A 24,676-nucleotide genomic window follows, 5' to 3' on the forward strand; every position below is an offset into this window, starting at 1 on the left:
ATGCAGAGGCCTTAGCAGCTTGTGGCAACGTCTGGCCGTAAGGTCCTGCAACTGAAGGCAAATCTTCAAAGTTTTCAGCGCAGATGTGACTTTCCAGTGATGGAACCGAAGGCGCGGGTGCCGGTACCTGAGAAAGCCGAGCCCGCGGAACAGCGCAGACTGTTGGACGGAAAAAGCTCTAGGGAGGATGCTGAGACCGTACTGCCTGCCAGGCTGATACGGCTTTCCCTAGCGGTACACCGCCGTGGCTCCGTGCCCGTCGGGCAGGAGCTCCCTGAGCTGCAGCCTGCCCTCCTCGCGGCTGGACCACTCTTTTCACCGCCCCTGTTCCGCTCTCCCGACGGAGCTGTTGTCCCACCGGGGGTCGCTGCCCACGCCGTGCAGGGGCGTGTGGGGCAGCGCACGGCGAGCGCGGCCGGAGGCGGGCCGGCCCCGCCCCGCCAGGTTATACAGCCCCGTCCTACCGCTCGCCTGCTCCCGTTCCTCCCCGCCCCGCCGCCGAGGGCTAGCCAGTCGCTGCCTCACCGCCGCCGGGCCAGGACCGGGGTCGCCTCCAGCGGCCGGGCGATGGTGGCGGCGCCTAAGGGCGCCCTGCTTGCTCTCCTTCTTGCCGTCCTCCTCGCCGCCGGGCTGGCAGCCGCGAGCAGGTGAGCGGGGGCGCCGGGGAAGGTGGTCGGTAGCCTACCTGGGGCCATGTGTGGCAGAGCCCTGTGGGGCCTCCGCAGGCAGACCTGGGGTTGGGTCGGAGTCATCGGCGGGTGGCCGAGCTGGGCGGCAGCGGACGCTCCCTGCCGTGCCGGGGACCGCCGCAGCTGTCGGTGAGTCTGCGCTCCACCTGGGGCCGCGGCGAGTCACCGGCGCCACGCTGCACAGCCCGGGCTGCTCCCTGCAGAGCAGGTAGCACGGCTCCGTGGTGCTGAACGCCGCTGGCGACACGAGCAAGGCTTTCCCGCCGGCGTAGGTGCCACCTCCCTCCGAGTCATCGCACCAAAGCTCCGGGGGGATTGTACGCCGGAGGGTAAAAAGGTAACTTCAGTGCACTGATGGAGATTTAAACGGTGAGAACAGCTGCAGCACGTATAGAAAGGTGTGAGTCTCTCTAGAGTTTGGTTTGCTTGTGTAAGCAGGTGCTTCAAGATCAACCTACCATGACCGTTGTCATGATCTTCAGAGGCAGGTACACTCCAGAAACAGAATGAGATATTGAGAGAGGATGAATAAAGCTATTTACTCCAGATGAAATCATTCTAGTGTTCCCTATCCTGGTTCTTTGGAAGCAAATAAAAGGCTACAAGTGCTGCAGGAAGAGAGTAGCTACTAAAAGGAGAATTCACAGCCATCAGGAATGAAACCCTCAAGACGTTCTGTGGTTTATTTGTTTAGTATCAGGTTTGTGAATGGGAATGTCTTTAATCAACAAGTGTTTGTGTGTTGTTCCAGCACATGCCAGGCAGTGATCAAGTGGTCAGCTCCTCAGGAACTGGAAACTTACGAACTCCAGATCTGCTCTTGGAGAAAACACTTGCTTTCAATGCAGAGCTCTGTTTAAATGCTCATGTTAGTTGTTTCTTGATGCTGTGTATTTGCATTTCAAACACTTTGAAAGGTGTAAAACCAGAAAACAGGAGCATTATCTCCTTCCAGAAGAAAGTATGGCTTAGAGTTAGCTGAAGCCAACAATGATGTTTTCAGTAAAAATGATGTTTCACAACAAGTTGGGAAACTACAACCTACCTAAGCCAAATTGCTATCAATCAACCTCACTTTACTGGAAGGTCTACCTAGCCACTTGATCAGTGGAGCAGGTGAACTTTCTGAACACACTTTATTGTAAATACATGTTTTCTTCTTTGGTATCAAACTGAATAAATCACTGCAAGAAGTCTAAGGTATTGCTGTAGTAGTTTAAGGCCTGTCTTCACATCACACACCGTTTGTTTTGTCTGCTACTGCCACTGTAGGTAAAGAGTTAGATACTGGCTAGAGCCAGCCAAGCATCTGAATGCTTTGCCCTGAACTGATCACACTTCTTTGGGGGTAGAATTTATAATCTTCATATTACTCAGAGCCATATTGCTTTTAAGGCCAGGCTGGATGTGGCTCTGAGCAACCTGATCTAGTGTGAGGTGTTCCTGCCCATGGCAGGGGGGGATTGGAACTAGATGATCCTTGGTCCCTTCCAACCCAAACAATTCTATGATTCTACTCCAAAGAGTAACAATCTTTTTCTGTAACAGCTGATTAAATGAGGTCCTAAATATGTTCATATCGCTACAGGCAACACTAGATGTTTTTCTGTGAGACTATATATCTTAAAATCAGGTAGGACTTGTTCTCCTGGTTCTTCAAGAGTCTTACCTCTCTTGTGGCAGTGTTTATACTCTTGTAGCCCCCTCAGAGTATTAATGGACAGCAGCACAAGAGCAAATGGATATAACTTGGCACAACAAACTCTTCTCTCTCTTTTGGAGCTGCCTGACACAAAGTAGGAAGCAACGAGTTCTCTCAGCTTTTGGTTTGTTCAGCTGAAGCCAAGTTCTTCCCATCCTCTGTAAGACAGGTCATTCTTCATAGCTTTTATCATCGTAAATACTATATATATTTCTTCATTATAGATGTTAGAACTGTGCATAATACAACCTGAAATGGCAGCAGTAAATCTTTCCTGGAATTTTAACTGAAACTCCTTAAGGTCCCATTTACTATATGGTGGTGTTAGTAGCTCACAGTGATCTTGTGATGGCTAACACACCATCATATAGGAAGGGATCAGAACCTTTCTGTGCCTTCAGTCTGCATTGCTTCTCCCACATGACATTCTCTCAAAGGATCTGCCTGCTTGAAAGGATCTTCTCAGTCAAAAGTAAGAAATTTAGCATAAAAGTCTGAATTCCTGACAGCAGCTGCTGAGCTGATGGTGTTTATTAGTGGGTCAGAGGGACTAACCTGGCAAAACTGGGTTTTCTCCCAGATTTTGGGATCCAGGTGGGCTTTCAGTGGTCTAGCTGATCTTTCCCAATGCCAAAGGTAGGCTTGAACCTGATGCTTGTTGTGGAAGTCAGAACAAGAGAAGGATCTTGTCTAGGGCACTGTGTATAAAGTTTAAATAGGTTAATTTTATCTGCAGTTTCATGGAACATTTCCATTTTAAAAGGCAAGTTTGTGTTGAAATCTTGAGATGTTGTTGGACTCCTTGAAGAGTGCATTTTTAATTATGACCTGGAAAAAGCAGTAGGGGGAGAGGACTTTGGATAAAGAAGATAAATTCTTAGAGAGGACAGGCATGTGGTAATAGAGAACTTAACTATCAGCAATCAGAGGGAGAATAGACCTCAGAGAAACAGCACCTATTGCAGCACAGAGCAGACCTAGAGACTTACACAGTTGTGTATTTCCATCAGCTACCACAATTTTGGTAACTAATGTTGCATGTTTTCCAACTCCTGCAGCAGCTGGTTTGCACAGGGACTTAGAACCCCCTGGGCTTACTGGCAGATGAAAGTAATGTTAATTTGTAATATCAGGTAGTCCCGTGCAAGACTGCACTTACACAATCAATGTGCACATCTGCAGTGTCTATGAGCCTGCAAGTCTCTTGCTTTTATGGGGCTGACTGATGTGCAGAAAACTCCTTTTCTGTAGAATCAGCACATCCAAAGCAGTGACGTATGGCATCACATATTCAATCCAGATTCTTCACATGATGCAAGCTGGAGCAGCCCCATTGCCTTCACTGACATTACACATGACTCATTCTAGCAGGGGACTTGACTATTTTTTGCCTTTGCCGTGTTTCTCATTAAAAAGAATTTGTTACACAGCTAATTTGTTGCAGGAGAAATGTTCCCATTTCCCCTGTTTCTCCAACAAAACGCAACTTTTCATTCCTTTCTGGGAATGCTGCCCTAGGTTCAGTCAAATGAACATGCATGATGGTGGAGAAAACATAAGGGAAAGGTACAAAGGAGTATACAGAGCAACAGATTTCTGGAGCTGGTATTTGTCCTTCCTTACACAGCTCAAGAGCTCATGGGCAGCTGGTGAGTGTGAGCCAGCCTGGGGTGTGTCGCTATGGTTCTAGATTGGATTGCTGTTATGGCTGGAAAAAGAACAAGGGCCACTGTGAAGGTAACGTTAACACTTTATTACTTGTTTCTTCTCCATCACTGTGCAATTGGTACTAGTAAAGGGATTCCATGTATGTCTGCCAGAAGCTACAGAAAAACCTTCTGAGGAGAGAAATCTCTTAACTGTGAGTGCATAAAACGCATTTGATCAACTATCTCCTCAAATAAAGCAGAGCTTTAGGTAAAAACACCAAACCATAAAACATATTGAAAAACTCTTTGGTATGGAGGATGTTGAACTTGTGCACCAATTTTTATGTGAACTAAGCAGGGCAAAATTTCTCCAATAGAATATTTCTAACTTTTTCCTCTCTCCTTTCTCTGCCTGACTCCACCAGCTGTCTGTGGGCATGGCTGCAAGTATGGCGAGTGCGTGGGACCAAACAAATGCAAATGTTTCCCTGGATTTACAGGGAAAAGCTGTAATCAAGGTTTGTGGACATGGGGATATTGCTTCAAAACCCCCCCAAACTGTTGGTGTTCTGTCTGTTTATCTTGTGCTGTGGATTGTGTCATTTTCCAAAGTTGTAAACCAAGGTATTTTATTGTTTACATAGAGCTTAGAGTTTGAGGCTTTTGCATCTCTAGCATCCCAGGCAAGCTTTAAACTTCCTTGAGCACACAGAAGTTTGAACCTGTATCATGTACCTCCTGTAGGCTAATGACAAGGGGAAACTGTTGTATTTATAGTCAGAGGATTAAGGCATGGAAAGATTATAGATGAAATTATTAGAAGAGACAGAAGTCAAATCCAGAACACATGTTTTCTTAGCCAGCAGTCCATGTTTCTTTCTTAACTAACCTTCTCATCAGAAAGACATGCAATTATATGCTAGACATGAGAATTCTCAAGCTGCCTGGGTCAATGCCATCTGTTTCCATATGCTGATTGGTATTGCTGAGAACCAGAATTATGAGTCTTTATAGCTGTGTATTCAGAAACTTGGAATACACCACTTTCCCTCAATAAACTTGCAATTAGACATGCATGTCTTCCAGCTAACACCATGGTGAGGGCTGGGGTGTTTTGTTTTTCACCTGTTCCAATATATGTTGGGTCAGATGAAAGAAGTTCACTGCATGGAGAGAGCCCATCCTACTGCAGTGCCCGCGAGTGAATTGCAGGTGCTGTAAGGGACATGTTACATAAAGACCACATGAATGGATGACTTTATCCTTGCTACTTTCCTAAGCACCTGCAACCTTTGTTTGAAAACATTACACTGACATAGTAACACAGTCTCATTTTTCAGAGTCAAAACAACTAATTTGTTACATACTATCTTTCTAACATTATGTTTATAAAGCTGTGCTATTAAGTGTTTTGGAAACCTCCATCTTTTTGCACCTTTGTTGCTCACAGTGAAAGAAATTCTTCAGTACTAGAAAAATGGAACAGCAGCTGTGGTTGTGTGCAATACATATGTAGGTATCACCCTCTAAACCTGTTTTAATCTCAAACTGCTTGACAGCTTAAGCATTACCAAGAGGCAGCATGGAAACCTCCAGCTTTTAGGTGCGATCTGTGCAGTAGCTCCACCTGCATTTGATATAGCCTCTGTAGCCAAGTAGATCAGTTCTGCAGGTTTACAGTTGATTAAGAGCCTGTGGCTGGGTGGCATACATGTGCAAATTGCCTGTTAGCTCCCAGGGCTGCTCTGCCTTCTGAAGCATGGCCAGGTGGCTGGCACAGACTAGAAATGGCCCAGAGCTATTTCAGTAGTATAGCCATATAGGTGGTTTGTGTTCCAGCAGCCAGAAATGTTCCACTTTTAATTTACTGGCAGATGTAGCTGTGGTCTGTTCTTGCTGCAGAACACCCTGCTGAACAATCTCAACATGAGCTAACTAAAATAACAGAGATAAGGGGACTGTATTAGTCTGCCACCAAGTCTGAGCTAAATTAGCCTTATGCCCATAAGTTCTGTTTTAGAGCTGTGTATGCTATCTGTGCATTGTGCAAGATAGGTGCAGATAAGCACTTTTGAAAATGTATAGTCTAAGTGGAATAACTTTTGTTCCCCAGTTTGCTCTCTAGTTTCTTTAAGTGAGTCTTGGTTATTTAGTGGAGCCACAGCAGCACAAAAATCCAATGTGATTTGCAAGCTGATAGGTTGTCCTTTTTCAAACAGACCCTGTGTTCAAATAATAGACTAACAGAATGCAACTTTCTTTTTCTTCCCTGGACTGAACTGCAACAAATACTTCTGCATATGTACAACCCCCCCCCCCCCCAGGTTATGCTTTGAATGATCTGGAGGTTTTTTCTGTCATCTACAGGGCTCATAAGCATGAGAACAGTTTCTTCTCCCATTAGAAGTGGAATTGCACAAGCTTAGTGCTTGCTTGGAGGGTTGCATCTCTATTGAATTTATTAGCCACATGTGCTGTTAAACACATGTGGAATGGGCTGTACGCTGCTGGTGCATTCTGTTAATGAGTCCTGGAGGCCTCAGCTCACAGAATTCACAAGCACAAATGTTTTCCCCTTGTTGCAGGACCAATACCATTGTCAGCACAATATGTGCCTATACCACACAAATTCAACACTTCAGGATTCTAGTTTTCTCCCTGTGAAAGACAGCTATAGGGAATTTGAAGTTAGTTTAGTTTCTCTGAAGCCTTTTAAATCCTGGATTTCAAAAAGGATTTAGGATGCTTTTTATTCTCAGGATTTTGAGAATGTTTAGATTGCTCCTTTTATTCTTAGTCACAAAATTCTTAATATATTAACTTCTGCTGCTGATAACCTTGGTGCCAATATGTAGCTCAGGGAAAAAAGTAGTCTTTGTTTCACTTTATCTCCAGCTGATTAACTGTTCTTAGTCTCATTTTTGCCTTTACAGTACAGAGGTCAACCAGAGGGCTAAAGTATCCAGCTAGAATCAGAGAAATCAAGAAAAATAACTCCCAGAGAGTAGCTACAATTCTCTCCTCACTCCCCCATGTCTTCCTAACAAGCTGCCAGATGTGTCCAGACTGCATTGGTTTTTCAGCTGTAGAAGTCTGTACATGTCAGTCTTGCTAGCAGTCTTGCAGACAGATGGTCTGTTGAATTCTCATCTTGTGAGGGGTTGGCTCACTTTCAATCCAGGCAATTTTACTGTGGGGATTTCAAGGCATTAGGCAATATTATCCACCCCTATGTATGAATGTATGTATACAAACCCAGCACTCACTTCATTCCAATGACTTCTGCAGATCTGAATGAATGTGGACTGAAACCACGACCCTGTGAACACAGATGTATGAATACACATGGCAGCTACAAGTGCTATTGTCTCAACGGGTACATGCTCATGCCAGATGGCACATGTGCAAGTAAGTAATAGAGCTGAGAGGACAGACACACCACAATTACCTGGTCATAGCTGATCCCAGCAGATTTTCTTCTGATGAATGGACTTAGCTTATTCAGGATAAGGTCTTTGCCTCAGCTCTCTGGTACTGGCAGCAGCTGAAAAGACAGTGTTTGGCAGTACCTGGATGAAGGAAACTAGGTCATACATGTATTTTGATCTTGAGAAGGAATTCTTTTTGTCCTCTACTGCTTCCTGGATATCTTCAGGATTTTAGAAATACCTCCCTGTATACTTAATCAATGTCTCCTACTTTTCTAGTCTCACACAGATCTCTCATACAGGATCTGGACCTCTGCATTTCTGTTTAGAGGTCAATGAAAATAATCTCTGACAATTCAGATTTCTAGTCAACCTGTGGCAATCGTTACCTGTGTACTGGATGGTGCCTTGCTAGATTCAGATACCTGTTCCATAACAGGTGAAAATAAAGGACAGCTTAAGTTCCTCTAAGTGTGTGATCCCGGCTTGGCATTTTGCCCCTTTCATTGTTTTAAATAATGTTTTCAGGTTCTAGGACATGTGCCATGGTCAATTGCCAGTATGGATGTGAAGAAGCCAAAGGACAGGTGCGGTGTCTTTGTCCATCAGGTGGCCTTCAGCTGGGACCAGACGGAAGGACATGCATTGGTATGGTTTGAGAGCTCACTCTCAGCTTGTTTTCAATAGGATCCATAGGACTGCAGACATAAGCCTCATGCTAGAATCGAGTGCAGCCGGCTTGTCCTTTAGCTTGTGACACACCTGAGTCCTGGCAGAGCCACGAGGAAATAACCTGGAGAGGTCTGGGAATGCCTTGCAGGTTACAGGAGAGAGAAGTGTACATCAGAAGGGTTTACCATGGGCAGAAAGTGATTTTTGACTACAGGTTTCTTAAAATGTTTTTCCTGTTGTTGTTCATTTACAGTGTATAAGTGATCAAAAGGAAAAGACCAACTGTGGTGTCTAGCAGCAATTTAAGGTGATTCTAAGGGCAGCAGCACAGCATGATGAATTACATGCAAAGTCACTGAGATATAAAAAAATGTGACAGGGAAGGATAAATGCCAAATGTCATAATCACCTCTATTTTGAATGTGATATTATGACAAAACAAATTAGTAACACTTAATTACAGTGGTTGTTGAATAGTGTTTTCTGACTCCTCCCATACTGGGCTTCCTCCTCTCTCCAAAAATGTCTGTCCCTGTTCATCTACCTTGCTGGGCTGACCACTGGGGACTTTGGCCCAGTTAAGTCTTGACTGAATCCAGCAAGGGGAGATGCAGAGATTCAGTAGGAGAGCTATGACTACTCTGATTCCTGTTTCTGGGGCTTTCTCTTGAACTATTTTCTGACATTTCCTTTCTCAGGAAAACTATGGAACTTATGGACTTCCCCTTAACCCTTTCCACATCAGGGCAAATCATTATCCCCAGTGGGAGAATCTTACTGCCAGTTACCCTAGCTTTTACCAAGCCAGGTCTCTCATCTTCCTTAGAGGTGGTTCATGTTTTTCTGCTTCATTCATATGAGCACATGCAAAAGTCATCTCTAGATGTGAAATTATAGGATTGATTTATTAAACAACTTGTGATAGCCAGGACCAAAAAATTCCTTTGCAAATCTCAACTAGTTCTTCCTCTCTCATTTTACCTTCTCATGGATCTGACCAGCATCCCTTCTCCTGCTTTAGACATTGATGAATGTTCTTCTGGCAAAGGTGTCTGCTCTTACAACCGCAGATGCATCAACACATTTGGAAGCTACTACTGCAAGTGCCAGCCTGGTTATGAACTGAAAGATGTCAATGGCCATTATGACTGTGTAGGTAAGAGCCCATGGATTATGCTTCCTTGTTCTTTTTGGTCCCCACATTGCATCTTTCCTGTCATTGCCTGAAGGATGTTCCACTAGTCTGGGGATATTTCCTCAGCACAGGATAAAAGATATCATACTAAGAATCATCTTGATGGCACTTGAATTTTAACTCTGGACCTTATGAAAATAACTTGTGTGCTGGAATGTTAGAGATAGAAGATCCCAACAACTTGGCATGCTTAGGGTTACTTTCCATTGTATTTCTTCTAGAGTGAAAGAATCAGATAGTTTTGTCTAATTGTTGTGTTTTTTAATTAATGTCACACACTCGGTGCCTTTCTCATTCTGTTAATACAAGAGCATGTACTACCCACAGTTTGAATCCTGTTCTCAGTCAGAAAACCACTGCATTCTCTTTGTCTTTACTGAGATGCCCTACATTTTCCATAGATGCATATGCCAGTAATTGTGCAGTTGGAGCTGACACTAGGCATTCTCTCCTAGTGAGAGTTCTTTAGCTTCAAATGTTCTCTGGGCCATTTTGGTCCAACACTGGTGTTTACAATACCCAGAAGCAGATGGCAGGCACAGGCAGTCGTGAAGATTGGGTTTCAGTGTAGTTTTCACTGAAGCATTTATATCTTTCCCTAGATGTAAATGAATGTGTGACAAATACACACAGGTGTAATCCCCATGCAGACTGCCTCAATACCAAAGGATCCTTCAAGTGCAAATGTAAACAAGGCTACCAAGGAAGTGGATTCAATTGTGCTGGTGAGTACCACTGGGTGTCAGGAATATCACTATGGTGTTTTTTTCCTCTAATGATTTATGGTTATAAGGCATTTTCTAGCAAACAGCACAAACAGTGCTGCAGTACTGACCGAGCAATTCTCTCCACAAAAGAATGTGTTGCTTGTATGTGTCATTGCATAGTTGCTGCAAGTATTTGGTCAAGTTCCTACTGACTATGAGTTCCCCAAGTCTCATAGTGTAACTAAGAACAGAGAATAGAATTCATGCTGAAGAAACAGAGGAAATAGCTTTAAGTCTACTGTGTATTTTCCTTGAGCTCCCACTGCTAGCCCCTTGGAGGGCCGTGCAGTCCCTTCCAGAAGAGTTTCAAGCTAACTCAGCAAATATGAGAGAAGGGAGGAAAGCCATTACTTCTGTGGTAAACTCATCTTAACTTAGTTTTGACTTTATCTATTGAATATTGAAAACCTTTCTATAATGTTGTCATTGCCTGGCTCTAACCTCTGATCATTTAGGCATCTTTTTGCCATTCAGCACCTTGATGCATTAAATGCTGGTGGCTGTTTCTGAACTGTCTCTAGCACACAATTAATTGAGAAATCTATAGAGATGTAACCTTTCAAATACACCCTAAAAGGCTCCCAGCCATTCCCACATCTGGCCTCTGTCTTGCTGCAATCTGTTGCTGTTCTCAGATTCATGTGTTTCCTGATCTCCTATTGTGCATTGAAAAACCACATTTCCCTCATCACATGTTTCTCTGTGTATTTCAGCTTTTATTTAAGACTAGAGTCTCACAAGGTTCCATATGCAATTAAGTTTCCTGGGGAGAAAATGAACCTATTTTTTATTCAATTTTTTTTTTTTTGGTAGGAAACTACAAAATTACAGGAAAAAGCACAACTAACTTACAGCCTGCAGGCTTCAGACATGGCTCTAAGGACCTCAATAATGACAGTCTTGTTACTGTCTGGATAGAGGCAGATGTTACTGTTCTTTATTATGCTTTGCTGGATAACTCGATGATACAAAGTCATGCCAACTCCTTTTATGCCTCTTTATTACTCATGTTCCTTTTTTTGCTGATGGGGTAATCCCTAAGCCCCATACATGATTTTTCTTTCCTATTGTCTTACCAGTCCTAAGAAAAGTTGAGTTTGACACAACAATATGTCAAAGTTTAAAAAGCAATTCTGGTCATATCACTAGTGAGATTCTTGTATTCAGTTCGTCACGAAGCCAAATACTGCTGTCAGCCTTTAATGAAAAGCACTTAGGCTTTTGTCATCCCACATTTCCTACTGGAAGCATTTCTGGCTTGTGTAGTCATGTACTGAGCACAGTCCAGCATGATGAACTGGACCTGAATTCTCAAAGCATCCTTCCCTAGATGACATAGCAAGAATGTTAGAAATAAAAGAGGCTAGGAATATACATTGGTAGAGGATATTCCATAGTGCTTAAAAAGGAATAATAGTCTAGAATCTGGTTATTAACCTATTTATGAAAGCTCTCAGAGTGTCTTAAGGCTATCTAAAAGAGGTTGGAAACTTTTAGAATGATTTCTGAAACTGTCCTGCTGATGTAATCTTTACTCACATGTACAGACTCCCTCTAAATGTGCTGAGCGGTTGTCTGTATCCTTCATCTCCCTCCAGCTTTTGTATATGGAAACTGTAATGAGCACTACAAAAGAGCTTGTAAGCCAATCTCCAAGGTTTATCTCTCACCAGGTTTTTAAATATATTGTCAGGTGTGAAGGTGGAAGCAGTGTGGTGCCTGCAGGAGCGTAGAGCAAGCTATCTCCTATCGCAGCCCCCTTATGTTCAGAGCTGGCTGCGGTCACAGGTGTGTAGGAGGGAAACAGAGCACTCTGTCCCTCTCCTGTTTCATCCCCTGAGTATTTCCCATTACAGAATGCAGCCCAGACACAAGGGATTGGCACGTGCTCTCAATATATTTTTTTTCCAACTCAACTTTCACAACTTGGTCATGAGGCATCATACATTAAGCCATTTCTGTGGTCTTATAATCTTGTACAGCAACTGCTGACAGAAAAGATTTAGTTTTAGCCCATGGATGGTATTTGCTTTTGGTTTTCCTCCTCTTACCTTAATTCTCTCTAGTTGAAGGAAATAAAATGTCCTTGAAAGCTGAGGTATTTTCATACTTGGGCAAAAAATGAACTGTGTAAAAGCAGGAGGCATTTTCTTGATGGAAAGTACACCAATGAGAGCTGTGATGAAAAGCATGGACATGGAGCCACATGATGAATAAATGAACAAATGTTTGTGAGCAACACCTGTGGATTTATATACATGTCTTGGGGCAAATGGTCCTGAAAAAATCCCTGCCTCAGTTGTAGCACCCCAGATTGTCAGAGAAGGTGAGCTGTTCATTCAGACAAGTCCACAGGTAGTGGATTCAACAGATCTGACTTGGCTTCTGCAATCTATGGATAGATGTAAAAAGCCTTAAATCCACACCTCTGGCTACTCTAAAGCTTAGTGCAGTTTAGAAAGATACTAATGATACACCCTGAAACATGACTGGTGTCTAGTCCCTCTTTGTCCCTCGAAGATTTACATACTGCGGCAGCACACTGGAGTCTGGAAGTCTGGAGATTTACATGTTTTCATCCCCTATCTTTGTCGCTCCTGTCAGCTGATTTTCTGCACTGCTTAGTTTTGCACATACAAAGAGATTGGTTTTCTGACACCACAGAGGTTATTGTAAGAATTTCTCATTTCACTAGGAAGCCTTCAAAGCAGAAACTAAAAGCAGATGGTCAGATTCGCTGAGCAGTCAGTCTTGGCTTGAAAAATCTCCACATCCTCTTTATTATATTAACAGCCCAAAGTTTCTTGTTACTGATTGTTAGGAGGAAATTTGTTTGGAATTAAGCTTTCCTGTTAATTTGTATTGCTGCATTTTCAGGTTACATCTAGTAGACCCTTACATCCTTCATGATGTAATCCCCCAGAGGAAAGGCTTGCTTAGTGCAGGATTAATAAAGGGTTAAATTTTAAGTACCTGACAAGCAAGGCTACAAGATTTATCCAAAGGAAAAGAAAATCAAAATCCTCAGGGGGGTTGCTTTCATATTTTTATTTGCATCCATTTGCTTTATACTTCCAACTGCAGCTTAAAAAACCCTGACTGCTCCAGTGAGCATACCAAGAGAGTCAGATTCTGTTGCTGGGATACTAAATAGCATGTAGTGACATTTGCATTTGTGACAAATTCACAGTGGTAGAACTTTATTTTCCAGTAATGTATATATATGCAGGGGACTTTCCCCTTTTCTTATCAGACTATGGTTCTGTTTTACCAAGGGATGCTTTTTCCTCTGCCATGATTCATGAACTAGTGATAGAAAGAGAGGAAATGGCCTTAAGTTGCACCAGAGGACATTTAGATTGGATGTTAGAAGAAATTTCTTCACTGAAAGGGTTCTGAAACACTGGAATAGACTCTTGGGAGACAGTTGAATCCCCTTCCCTGGGGGTGTTTGAAAGACTCGGAGATGTGGTACTAAGGGACATGGTTTAGCACCAGACTTGGAAGAGTTAGATAATGCTTGGACTCAATGATCTTAAAGGTCTATTCCAACAGAAATTAATTAAAAGAAACACACATAAAAAGCTGCTACTCAAGGTTATAAGTCCAGTCCCTCTCTCTCAAAATACTATTATAAAGTTGTTATGACGATGTGAGAAGCAAAAGGGAACGTATTCTTGCCCTGATAATGCAATTACTAGAGAGCAAAAGCAGAAGTAAAAAATAGTTGTCTTGCCCTACCATTTGCAATCCAAAAAGCCTGTAGGCACTGCAGCATTCTCAATACTGACTGAGAATCAAAGATGGGAGGCAGTATATAAGGCTAGTCTGACTCATTGGTGGAAACAGTTTCTATCCCCCAGTGTACAACACACTGGGACTGCTCAGCTCTCTTTTCTTGCATACATCACATAAAGGCCTCAAACTGCAGAAGGCTGTCGGTAGCTTATGACACAGTTGTGCTCTGCTGCTTAACAGTCCTTGCTCCCCCATGCAGGCTCAGGCTGTGGCCAGCACTAAGGGGCAGGGTATATCATTGCATACTGACTGCTCGTGTTATAACAATCATGAAATCCTGAGTTGATTCCAAAAGCCTCCTTTTCTCAAGCCTCAAAGTCCATTGCCATCACGTTAAACTCCAAGGACACCACCTTCCTCAACATCCTGGGTACTGGGACAGCTAGGGAATTTGTGTAGTGTAATTCTTAATGGTGGGATGAGCTCCTCAGATTTAGATCTTCTCTAAAACTTGTGTAGTTGTCACACAAACCCTTACAGACCTAGTTTTGACACAGTGGTGCTCCTCAACTGATGTTGATCAGTAACTGATGTTGCCAATGAAAAACAACACCTGCAGGATTGCCATAATTTGTCCTCTGAATTTGCTTTGTACTGTACATATACCTTGAACAAGCTGATCCAAAGTGGTCCTGGCTTTAATCCCCAGGTATGATTTGGACATCTGCACAAAGAGCTATCGGTCTCTGTCAGATGACAGAGGAGAACATCTGGAAGGGATTTAAAGATCAGTTAGACTGTTCTTTTGCTCTGAGGCAGATCATATCTACTATATCAATGACAGGTGGTAGCCTAACAATGTTTTAAAAGTTCTAGTGATAGCCACTAAGATTATTTGAACTTGCTCCTGTGTGTTAGCATCCCATAGCAAGGGTAGTAAGCAAGTTTTTCCTAATACATAACTAATATCTCTTCTTATTTCACATAACCTGATAATTTTTCTACCTTAAAAGAACAGCTGGCCAACATAACTGTCTTACAGGAACCCTTTGTGCTGGTACTGTGTTTCACCACTGGTGATAAATCCTACTTCCCCACATCCCTAGAAATGCATCTTCAAATGTGTTCCTATGAAGAGTGTCCTTCATTTGAGTATCCAAACATAGTTTGATTATATGGGGGGGGAAGCTTTTGTCTTAAAAGTCAATACATTGACAGGAAAGCAGGATTTCAAAATCAGTGCTGCCATGTAAATGAAAAACTGTCCTTTTACTAGTGAATGCTTTGAGACTTTTGTCTGGAGGTAGAGGATATTTGACTTTGTCATACTTCGTAATAGGGGAAACTCAAAATTCAGGTTTTTTTTTTCTTTTGTCTTACAGAGTTGAATAATCTCAACTGACTTTGAAAGAGTCCTTAGATGAGTATTAAATGTTTTCTTCTTGGTTCTAGTTATCCCTGAAAAGTCAGTGAAGGAAATTGCAAGGATCTCTGGAACATCTAAGGACACAATTAAGAAACTTCTTGCACACAAAAACAGCGTGAAAAAAGATGAAACAATCAAGAATGTGATTCCAGAAGCATCTGAGACATTGCCTTCTAAGACCCACTTACAGTTATTGGACTATGGAGATGGTATGGGTCTTGGTGAAAGCTACAGTGAGGAAGAGAAAGAAACTGAAGAAGAGGCAGAAGAGTCAGATGAAGAGTCAGATGAAGAGGAGAAGGAAGATTTTGAGAATCAAACTGACCATGAGCAAAGCCTTAGAGGAGATGTCTTTGGTAAGTTTTTTCATTTAAAAAAAGACCTGGTTTCAGTGTAAAACCACACACAAACACCAACAGATTCATCACAAACCACTACAGATATTTATTCAGAATTTACCTCTAGAAAATGAAAACCTAACATACCTACTGGTGAGACTAAAAGTACTGAAGCTGCCTTTTAGGGGAATCTGTCTGCAGCCAGCGTGTGCAGAGAGGGAGTGCACCATCCTGAGAGGTGGTCTGCAGGCTGTGCTTTCAGCACAGCTCAGATATAGCACATAGCTTCTCCTCATTTTCTTCACAGAAACTCCAGCAACACAAGGTAGTGTGCTGCTTCGTTACTAGTAACACACAATAATTAGCTTTGATTTGTGATAAGGCACCCTAAGTAGTGTGCATTGTTCTCTGGAGGTCCCTTTCAACCTCTAATGTACTGTGACCTTAAAAGGCTAACTAATTAACTGCAGAATACTGGTGGAACCTGAAGGGGTATTTACCCTCAGCAAGTGTGCTTCCCTGTAGCTGTAATTTCTGGGAGGGCAAAAGCTCTTCTGTCCAAACATAACTGCAAGAATATTGCTAGTCTGTCACTTTTAGGGGTGTGATACTAACAGGTTCTGCTCATAGTTATGGTAAATAATAAATGAAATATTTATAAGCACTTGACAGCAGAATTGCTGCAAAGATCAATGCTGACTCTTTGCTAGTACTTAAGAGGGGCAAACTCTGGATTTTGGCTATGTCATATGATGGTCTGATGCAAAATGTAGGCACATTCCAATAAGTAAGGTTTCTTGGAAGCCTTTCTTTAAGATTACCACAAGATCACAGGATGTCAGGAGTTGGAAAGGACCTCCCAAGATTGAGTCCAACACCCCTGCCAGAGCAGTACCATAGAATCTAGTGCAGGTCCCACAGGAACATATCCAGACAGGTTTTGAAACTCTCCAGAGAAGACTCCACGACCTCTCTGGGGAGCCTGCTCCAGTGCTCCATGGCCCTTACATTAAAGAAGTTCCTCCTCATGTTGAGGTGGAACCTCCTGTGCTGTGGTCTATATCCATTGCCCCTTGTTCTAAAGATGACGCTTACCACATCTCATAATATCCAGGTGATAACTTCTAGTAAATGTAATGCCTGGTACTGACAACAAAAACTGATTTGGATATAAAATTGGCCCTTTCTTTGTGCATGACAGTTCTTCACTTGGAGGATCTGGAGCACACAGCTACACCTGCATGTATATCCCTCAAGTAAATTCAAGTGTAATTCAATAACACAATAAATAAATCATTCTGGCAGCTGTTGTCTTCTGTTAAATCACTCTACTCTTTCCAGAACTGATCACATTTTAATAGCCCTCCTCAATTTGGCAAGGGTTTTCACAGCCTGAGCCTCTTTCTTTAAGTGAAAGGCCAAGCTTATGGCATGACAGTAAACCTAACACCTAATCTGTATGTGCCTGTTCCTAAATGCATACATGTAGACATACTCATCTGGAGAAAGATATATTAATCCTTGCCTTAAGTAAGAATATTATCCAGGTGATATAAGCAATGGCCTGGGTGAGGGGAAGGCTGCAAGGGCAACAAGAGAGGACATGCTCCTGGCAATTGATCAGAAAGCTTGTGAGATTGCAGGAGTCTTCTTTCTCGGCTCAGTTCAGCACCTCCGGAAGCGCCTCCAGGGCTTCTCATTAGTGTGTTTTCTCTAGTGTGTTCATAGAGCAATTCTTGATAGTTTTGAAAGAGAATAAAGGTTAAGTAGATGGCATAGTCTTCATGGTGGTGCTAGGAGGCTCTGGATTGCAATGGGTTGTAAGTATATTCTTAAAATTGAGGATGTTTATGGCTGTATGTTGGAGTATTTTGATGGAAAGTCCCAGCTCAGTGGATCTCACGGTAACAAACTCCTCTCTGAACAAATGTGTGAGTGTGTGAAAGTGATCACTTCCAAAACACTTGGCATTTGCAACTTTTTAATAGCATGTACTCAGCAATGCTGAGTAGGGAAAAGTAATTTCTGGCACTGTTGAGGAAGTCTGAGTTTTTCTTAGCACTGCTGCCCACGTGGTGCAGCCAAAAAGTGAACTTCGGTCTGTCAGGCTTTTCTTTAACACCTTCTGTAGGCAGCAGTCCAAAGGATACTCCCTTACTCATCTAAAATGATATATTTAAGCTCCTCCTGTTTTCATAGGTGTCTGTGCATGTATCCTAGGTATCATTTGCACATGTGTTTGCAAAGGATAGAATCCTCTGCCAGTAAAAGCAGACCTTCCATTGATCTCATGTGTGATAGTTACTTACACAGGCTTTGCACAAAGAAGTTGAGACTATATTTTTTTTTCAGTGAATGCACCTCTCCATTAATCACTCAAGTACAAAAGATGTTTAAACACAGCACTTTAAAAATACTTAAGAGTATTTTAGAGCATGACTTAAAGTAAACAAGTGTTTGCAAACTTCTGTACCTTTGTAGCTTGCAGACAGTTTTGCCTTAGTCTCTGAGGCTGCTACTGAAGTAGCTACCTCCTTTAGGCCAGTACTGTAGAGAATGCACCTTACAAACATCACCTGTGATGCTGAGCTGACTCTTCCAGTCTGGCACAAGACAAATTAATTCTTACAAAAGAACTTGTTCAAGGTTTTCCACCAGGATGGGCTATCCAGTTATGCTTGCCAGCTGTTGCAGGGAGGGTGAGAAAGAGGTAAGGCAGTCTCTACATCCCTCCTTCTCAAAAGACAGCAGAACTGACTGGGTTAGCAGGAGGACATGTACCCCAGCAGACAGGATGGCTTCAGAGAAATAATTTCCTGGGGTGTCTGTTACACAGCACCAGCAGTTACTTAACTGAGTACAGGGCTGTATGCCTTAGATCCCCCAACATTTATGGCTTTTACAAAATCTCTGACACTACCCACTTTCTGAGGCTGCTGTTGGCAAAGTATTGCCAAGCCTTGAGTTGTCATCTTCACTGTCTGGTAGAATTCAGGGGCTTTGATCATTAGTTGAATTTTTGCATCCAGAAAGCAAATCACCATGCCAAAGAAAGACCATATTCAGCATTGCATAACCTTGTGAGTCTTGTAGCTCCATTGCCCACAGCTTAGGAGGCACAGGCTATGGAAAACTGTCATTCAACCAAAGCTTTAAAATTCAGAGTTGGTATCTAATTTGGGTTAGGAATGTGAGTTTGATGGCAACTGGTATAAAGGAATTAAGTTTTATTTTCTGTTCCCATGATGACTCAGCACTTGACAAGTTGTTTTCCCTAGTACCCAGGCTGAAAGAAGCAGCTGCATTTGGCCCTTTCCTGGAAAAGAAAAAAGTTCCAGTGTCGAGACCAGAGCAAGAAGGTAGATTGCTTTTATTCCAAAGTATTTATTTTCCTGTATGTTTTCATGACAACCTGTATTAGCCTATCCAGAACCAGTTTAAAAGCCTTTAACATAAAAGTTTGGTGAGTGTGTTAGACACAGTACCTGGCCAAAACATTCTCACACTGGAATGTGAGATGCTGGTTTTGTGTCCTTTTTTGTGCATGTAGTGCTTTTGATCTGCACAGTCACGAAGGCTGTGGTGTACTCTGAGTGACTCTCTTTTTCAGTGTGCTCTAAAGGTCAACTGATTTGGGTTATTTCCAGCTCTATGTAGTAGAGTGCTGATGTAAAAGATTCCTCTCATGGGAGGCCAGCTTCTCTCTTTCAATGGATAGAACTGGCATTGGAGCATCTCAGCTGATTACAACAGCATAACAAATAGAGAGAGGAAAGCTCTAAGGCTGGCAGATATCAAACCATTTATGATGCTAGAGTTAAAAATTAACAGCTCCAACTATATGTAATCATTAGCAAGCACTCAGTGTACAGAAGTCACAGCACAGAAGCTCAGATGCAGATGGGAGATTGGCAAAAAGAAGACACAACAGCTTTTCCTGTGAGTTAAAGGAAGAATTGCTACATAAATTCTAATATTTTGCTTTTTAGCAATTTAATAGAAGTCAACACACTCAGAACGCAGATTGCAGAGAATTTTAAGGATGACCTATACAATAATAACTGGGTGAATAAAGAGCAAATTTTTATCAGTACTTATGAGGTAGTGCTCCTCTTATCTCTGAGTCTGTTGCCTTTTATTTTTCTCCAGTTGACTGCAGTTTCAGTCGAGGGGTCTGTGACTGGAAACAAGATGCTGATGATGACTTTGACTGGAATCCTGCTGATCGAGATGGAGGTATTTAAATGTCTGTCCTCTAACTATGCTTTGTTTGATGGCTCATCCCCCGCCAAAAAGGAGGGAGAAAATAGAATATGATGAACTTTGTAGAGTAGGGTCATTGATTGGACTTGGTGATCCTGAGGGTCTCTTCCAACTTGCATGTTTCTATGATTCGATGATTATAAAAGAAAAAAGTTGGCAGAAAATGCTGGGAGTGGAAATTGCTTCTTTGAAAATTCCAGTCATATGTTTCAACACAAATGAGTCAAAAGGTTAGGAAAAAAGTCCATTAGAATAACTGTTCAGAATGTCAAGGCAGAAATACCTCAGAATGGGGTAAGGGGCCTGATAAATGATCTGGTACCAACAGCAGGCTTGCTAAAATCTGAGAGAGCCTCATGAATGCAACATGTGAGCGCTGTGCAGCATATATAGAAAGATGTGGATGAAGAAACTTGTTTCTCTTGTGACACAGGAAAAGTTGCAGAAGCTCCACAATAAGGACTGGTAGATCCTGCAGGCCATTTGCTCCAGTTCCTACACACACATTCTCTCGTTTTTCCCTCTTTCCAGCCATGTTTTTCTTCACTAATCCTTTCTCCCCATGTATTTCCTTTTCCCCAAGTCTCTTCTCTGTACTGTCATTTCCAGGGACACCTTACCCTGGTCTTATCCTGTCTCCCCAGCCTTGTATCTGGTGACTGACTTTTACAAGGCCCAAATGTTTTATCCCTTTATCACCTTGTGTGTCTCTGTCATTTCTTTGGTCCTTTGGGATTTGAGGAATAAGATACCAATTCATTTGTGAGTTTGTCATCGCTGCAGAGAACAGTGGAGAGTATCAAGCTAGCTAAACTACTGGAAATTGTCTCACCGTAGAGGCACAGCAGCATGTTCCAGGCTGTTGCATTTGAAAAACTGAGGTGGCTTTGCCTATGAAAGTGCAAGGAAGAATGACTGCAATTGCCACTGAAATATGAAGTAATGGCCTCTGTAAACTGATCTGACTTCCAACAGTGCAAGCTTATTCCTTGCAAAGTACACTGCCTGCTGCTTTTCTCCAGTCTGATTTTAAATTGCTCAAGCAACACAGTTTCCATGTATTGCCTTAGCAAACATCCCTTCACTTTGCTAATGAATAACACAAGTCCATCAAAAATGCATTTTCTTCCCTTTTTTTAATTACAAGGTGATGGGTACTACATGGCAGTCCCAGGTTTTGTGGGGCACAAGGAGGATATGGGACGTCTAAAACTGCTCCTCACTGAACTCAGACCCAAGACCAGCTACTGCTTGATTTTTACGTACCGGCTTGCTGGTGAGAGAGTGGGGAAGCTTCGGGTGTTCCTGACAAACAAAAAACATGCTCCTGTCTGGGAGCAGGACAAAGGAAAAGATGAAAGGTGGAGAACTGGAAAAATAGAGATATTTCAGGGGGCTGAAACAACCAACAGTGTAAGTATAACTCAATTTATAAGCCAAACACTATAATCAGCAACTTAATTTTCTAATCCACAAGTGGCCACCAACTGTTTCATAGGCATTGCTGACTGGCAATTGGAAGGATTATTTCTAATGGGAAACATAAGCATAGATTTTAGGAAGCAGAAAAGTTATTATCTGGTTGTAACTTCAGAACTGAATTGCTCCAGATGGTTAAAACACTGATGCCAGTAATCCTTTGTAAAAACTGTATCAGATTGTAAATTAACACAAACAAGGAAAGTCTGGTTGATATTTTATGCAACAGACGCACGTACATATTCCTGGAAAAACGAGAATTATCCCTGTTACATAGAAGAAGATACTCTCCAACCACACTGAATCAGATAATCAGTGCAAAAGGGGGCATCACATAAAATCAAAGGTGGGCAGTCACCCTAGGAACACAACATACTATCCAAGAAGGAACACTGGCCACAGAGAAATTACTTAACCTGTGCTTCAGCAAATTTCTCCTTGAAATACCAGGGTCTGCTTTACTTTGTAAAGGCTTCCACTGTATAACTGAATACCATGAGTATAAATGAAACTTTGCACTGCTGGAATGATGTAGAAAAGCCCTTGCATGAAGGAGAACCAAACTATAAAATAAAACCCCAGGTATCCTATTCATAAAAATGAAACTACTCTCTCTCTGTAGTATGGATACTATACTGTGTATGCATATAGATACTACCAAGAGAGAGAGTAAATACATGTAGTGTATAATACACTCAAACCCTAAGGATCCAAATAGATCAAATCCAAACAGCTGTAATGTCTTCAAGAAATAAAGTGCACTAACATCACATACTGTGATAAAACTGCTTTATTGCAATAGGACTTCCCTCAATTTGCATTTTCTTTGTACAACAGAAAGAAGTAATCTTATTAATTTGGTATTGTAAATGTATGCAGAGGATTATGTCTAGTTCAGATAATACAAGGAAACTCTGAAAGCTGCAAGGATTTAAGTCATTAAGTCCTGTACTGTGGTCAAACATTCCTCAGATTATAACTAATTGCTAAACAGTTGAATAAACTATGTTTTCACTATTACTACATCTCTTCTCTCATGACAGATCACTTTTGAATCAGAACGTGGGAAGGGAAAAACTGGAGAAATTGGAGTGGACAATGTTATACTAATTTCTGGTCACTGTCCAGAGGATGACTCATAATGGACACCTGAATACATGGATCTAGTCCTGTGTTTAATTTTTGCCAGGCTAGTAGTGTATTTTTGTAACATTTTCTTTATTAAAAACACCACAAAACCATAAAAAGAAAAAAGTGCCTTGATCTTAATGGAGCAATGCAAACAGAAACTGACACGTGCAAATGTATACTGTGTGTGTGTGTGAGCTGTTCTAACACATCCTTTGAGTGTAGCATTTACTGTCTTCTATAATTCAAAGTCAGGGTTTCTGAAGTATTAGCCATCTAGCTCTTTTTTACACATTCTACATGCTTTTATTCTTTAAAGTTCTTTTTGAGGCTAAGTCTTCTGTTTATTTTTTCCTACGCTGTAAGAACATAAAGTAGTCCTTAAGAGTATATTACTACTTCCAGTGATCTAATTTTACATTCTCATTTAGTGTGTAGAAACTCAATCTATTCAACCAAGTGAGCTTTATTTCTTTCTTGATGGAGATAAGCAAGTTGTAAGTGGGGTTGTGTCTTTGAGGACTATTATCCTTACTAATAAAGTATGTAAAAGAGCCTGTTTGTCATCAGTGTCTGAATCACACACAGTGCTGTTTAGAAAGAGAATAGAATAGAATGGTCCCTTTATAGTTTTATAAGTATTTAGTGTCCATTATTAACAGATGATTTTACCAACTAGCACTGAGAAAAAGAAAAAAAAGGAAAGGTAATTCTTTTTTTTGTTTTGTTTTTGTTTTTCTGTTATTAGCACTTAAGAAACTTCACATTATGTGCTGACCTTCAGGAAGGAATTGGTTCCTGCTGGTTTACAGGCCTAGTTACCCGACAGAGGTGTGAAAGAATGGGTTTGATTTTCTGGCAGACAGTATAGCCTAGTGGCCACACAATAAGGCTCTATCTCAAAACAGTTGAAAAAAGCATTGTTGCAAGTTTCTTCATATCCCTTCAAGCTTCAGCAAAAGAGATGAGATGGAGACTATCCACCACTCCAGGAGCAGGAAGGTGAGCAGAACCTTCTCCCATATACTAGGAGCTGCCACCCTGCCACCCCCTTGCTCACACACGTATGCACACACCACATGCACATAAACATACACATTGGAGGAGGGTCTAGAATCCAGGTGCCACCTCTTTTAAAAAGAATTCAAAAGACTGTGCTGCGCAGGGTAAGACCATCTTCTGTCTTGTAATATCTTCTGAAAGTACCTAATGGTCTGAAGCCCTAGAGAAGCCCTGGTTCAGGCAATGTTCAGTTAGAGGTGTGTGCATAGCCCTGCATATCCCCTTCTAGGTCAACTGCTCACTGTTTATTACTAGGGATGATCTTTATTTTATATATATAAAAAAAGGAGACATATATATGTGTATCTATATATATGACATATATATGTATAAAAAAAGGAGACATCCAAAACAACTGCTTTGAATTTTATAGCCTATATAAATCTAAGCTTTTTAGCAAAAAAAAAAAAACTACACCAACAACCACTACCAAAACCCCCCAAGACAGGAGAATTATTTGCACAGATGAGTACAGACTGCACTAGCTGCTTTCTCTAGATGTTGTTTCTTGTTTATTTGCAGTGGCTGGTCAGATGCAAGATAGCTTGCATCACAGTAGATCAGAAGAAAATATTCCTAGCATAGTTATATCTGAAAAGCAAACCCCGAAATATTTATCTTTGATATATTCAAAGATACCTTCTTCAGAAGCAACAAAATAAAATAGACATTTGTATAAATCACACCAGCAAATTAACTGGCATTGTTTATAATATTCATTCAAAAGATGCAGTTGCTCAAGGCAAAAGCTTCATGTCTCTCCTTCAGATGAAAACAGTCACAGAGCATATCATGCCCACAGCCATTAATGCCTCCAAATGTTTCTGACAGTTTTCCATTACTGTGAAATGTGAAATCCATTATCTGCTTGATTATTTTGGACAGCAAGGAAACGGCACTGGGGGTATTTGAAAATGTCACAACTGTGCTGCAATCAAGTGGCTTGCACTTTGATATAATTTGCAACACTCAAATCTTATAATAAAAACTTTGGAGGCAGTACTTTCCAAATAAAAGGACTTCTAGCCAGTTAAGCAAATCTGTGCTACATCCTTCAAAACCCACTCAACAGATGTGATCACTTAATCTTGAAGGTTGTGTAACAAAAGGTTTCTATCGCTTTTCTTCAACTGCCAAAAG

At 41.7% G+C, this 24,676-nt stretch overlaps 1 protein-coding gene across 1 annotated transcript; it reads left to right on the top strand.

Moving 5' to 3' along the window:
• The first annotated feature begins 567 nt into the window (after window positions 1-567).
• EGFL6 (EGF like domain multiple 6) lies at window positions 568-22,536 on the top strand. Its single transcript, XM_054163373.1, has 12 exons — window positions 568-647; window positions 4,019-4,128; window positions 4,466-4,558; window positions 7,329-7,448; window positions 7,997-8,116; window positions 9,162-9,296; window positions 9,938-10,060; window positions 15,293-15,622; window positions 18,883-18,963; window positions 19,754-19,840; window positions 21,015-21,280; window positions 22,390-22,536. The coding sequence occupies exons 1-12, from the start codon at window positions 568-570 to the stop codon at window positions 22,486-22,488; spliced, it is 1,644 nt and encodes a 547-aa protein (XP_054019348.1). The 3' UTR covers window positions 22,489-22,536.
• Window positions 22,537-24,676: the final 2,140 nt, after the last annotated feature.

The sequence above is a fragment of the Dryobates pubescens genome, chromosome 8 (genome assembly GCF_014839835.1).
Source record: "Dryobates pubescens isolate bDryPub1 chromosome 8, bDryPub1.pri, whole genome shotgun sequence".
NCBI classification, from domain to species: domain Eukaryota; kingdom Metazoa; phylum Chordata; class Aves; order Piciformes; family Picidae; genus Dryobates; species Dryobates pubescens.

Coding starts and splice junctions, on each gene's coding strand:
- EGFL6 (XM_054163373.1), top strand. CDS start 568: ATGGTGGCGGCGCCTAAGGGCGCCCTGCTTGCTCTCCTTCTTGCCGTC. Junction 648..4,018: donor GGGCTGGCAGCCGCGAGCAG/GTGAGCGGGGGC, acceptor TTCCTTACACAG/CTCAAGAGCTCATGGGCAGC. Junction 4,559..7,328: donor AGGGAAAAGCTGTAATCAAG/GTTTGTGGACAT, acceptor TGACTTCTGCAG/ATCTGAATGAATGTGGACTG.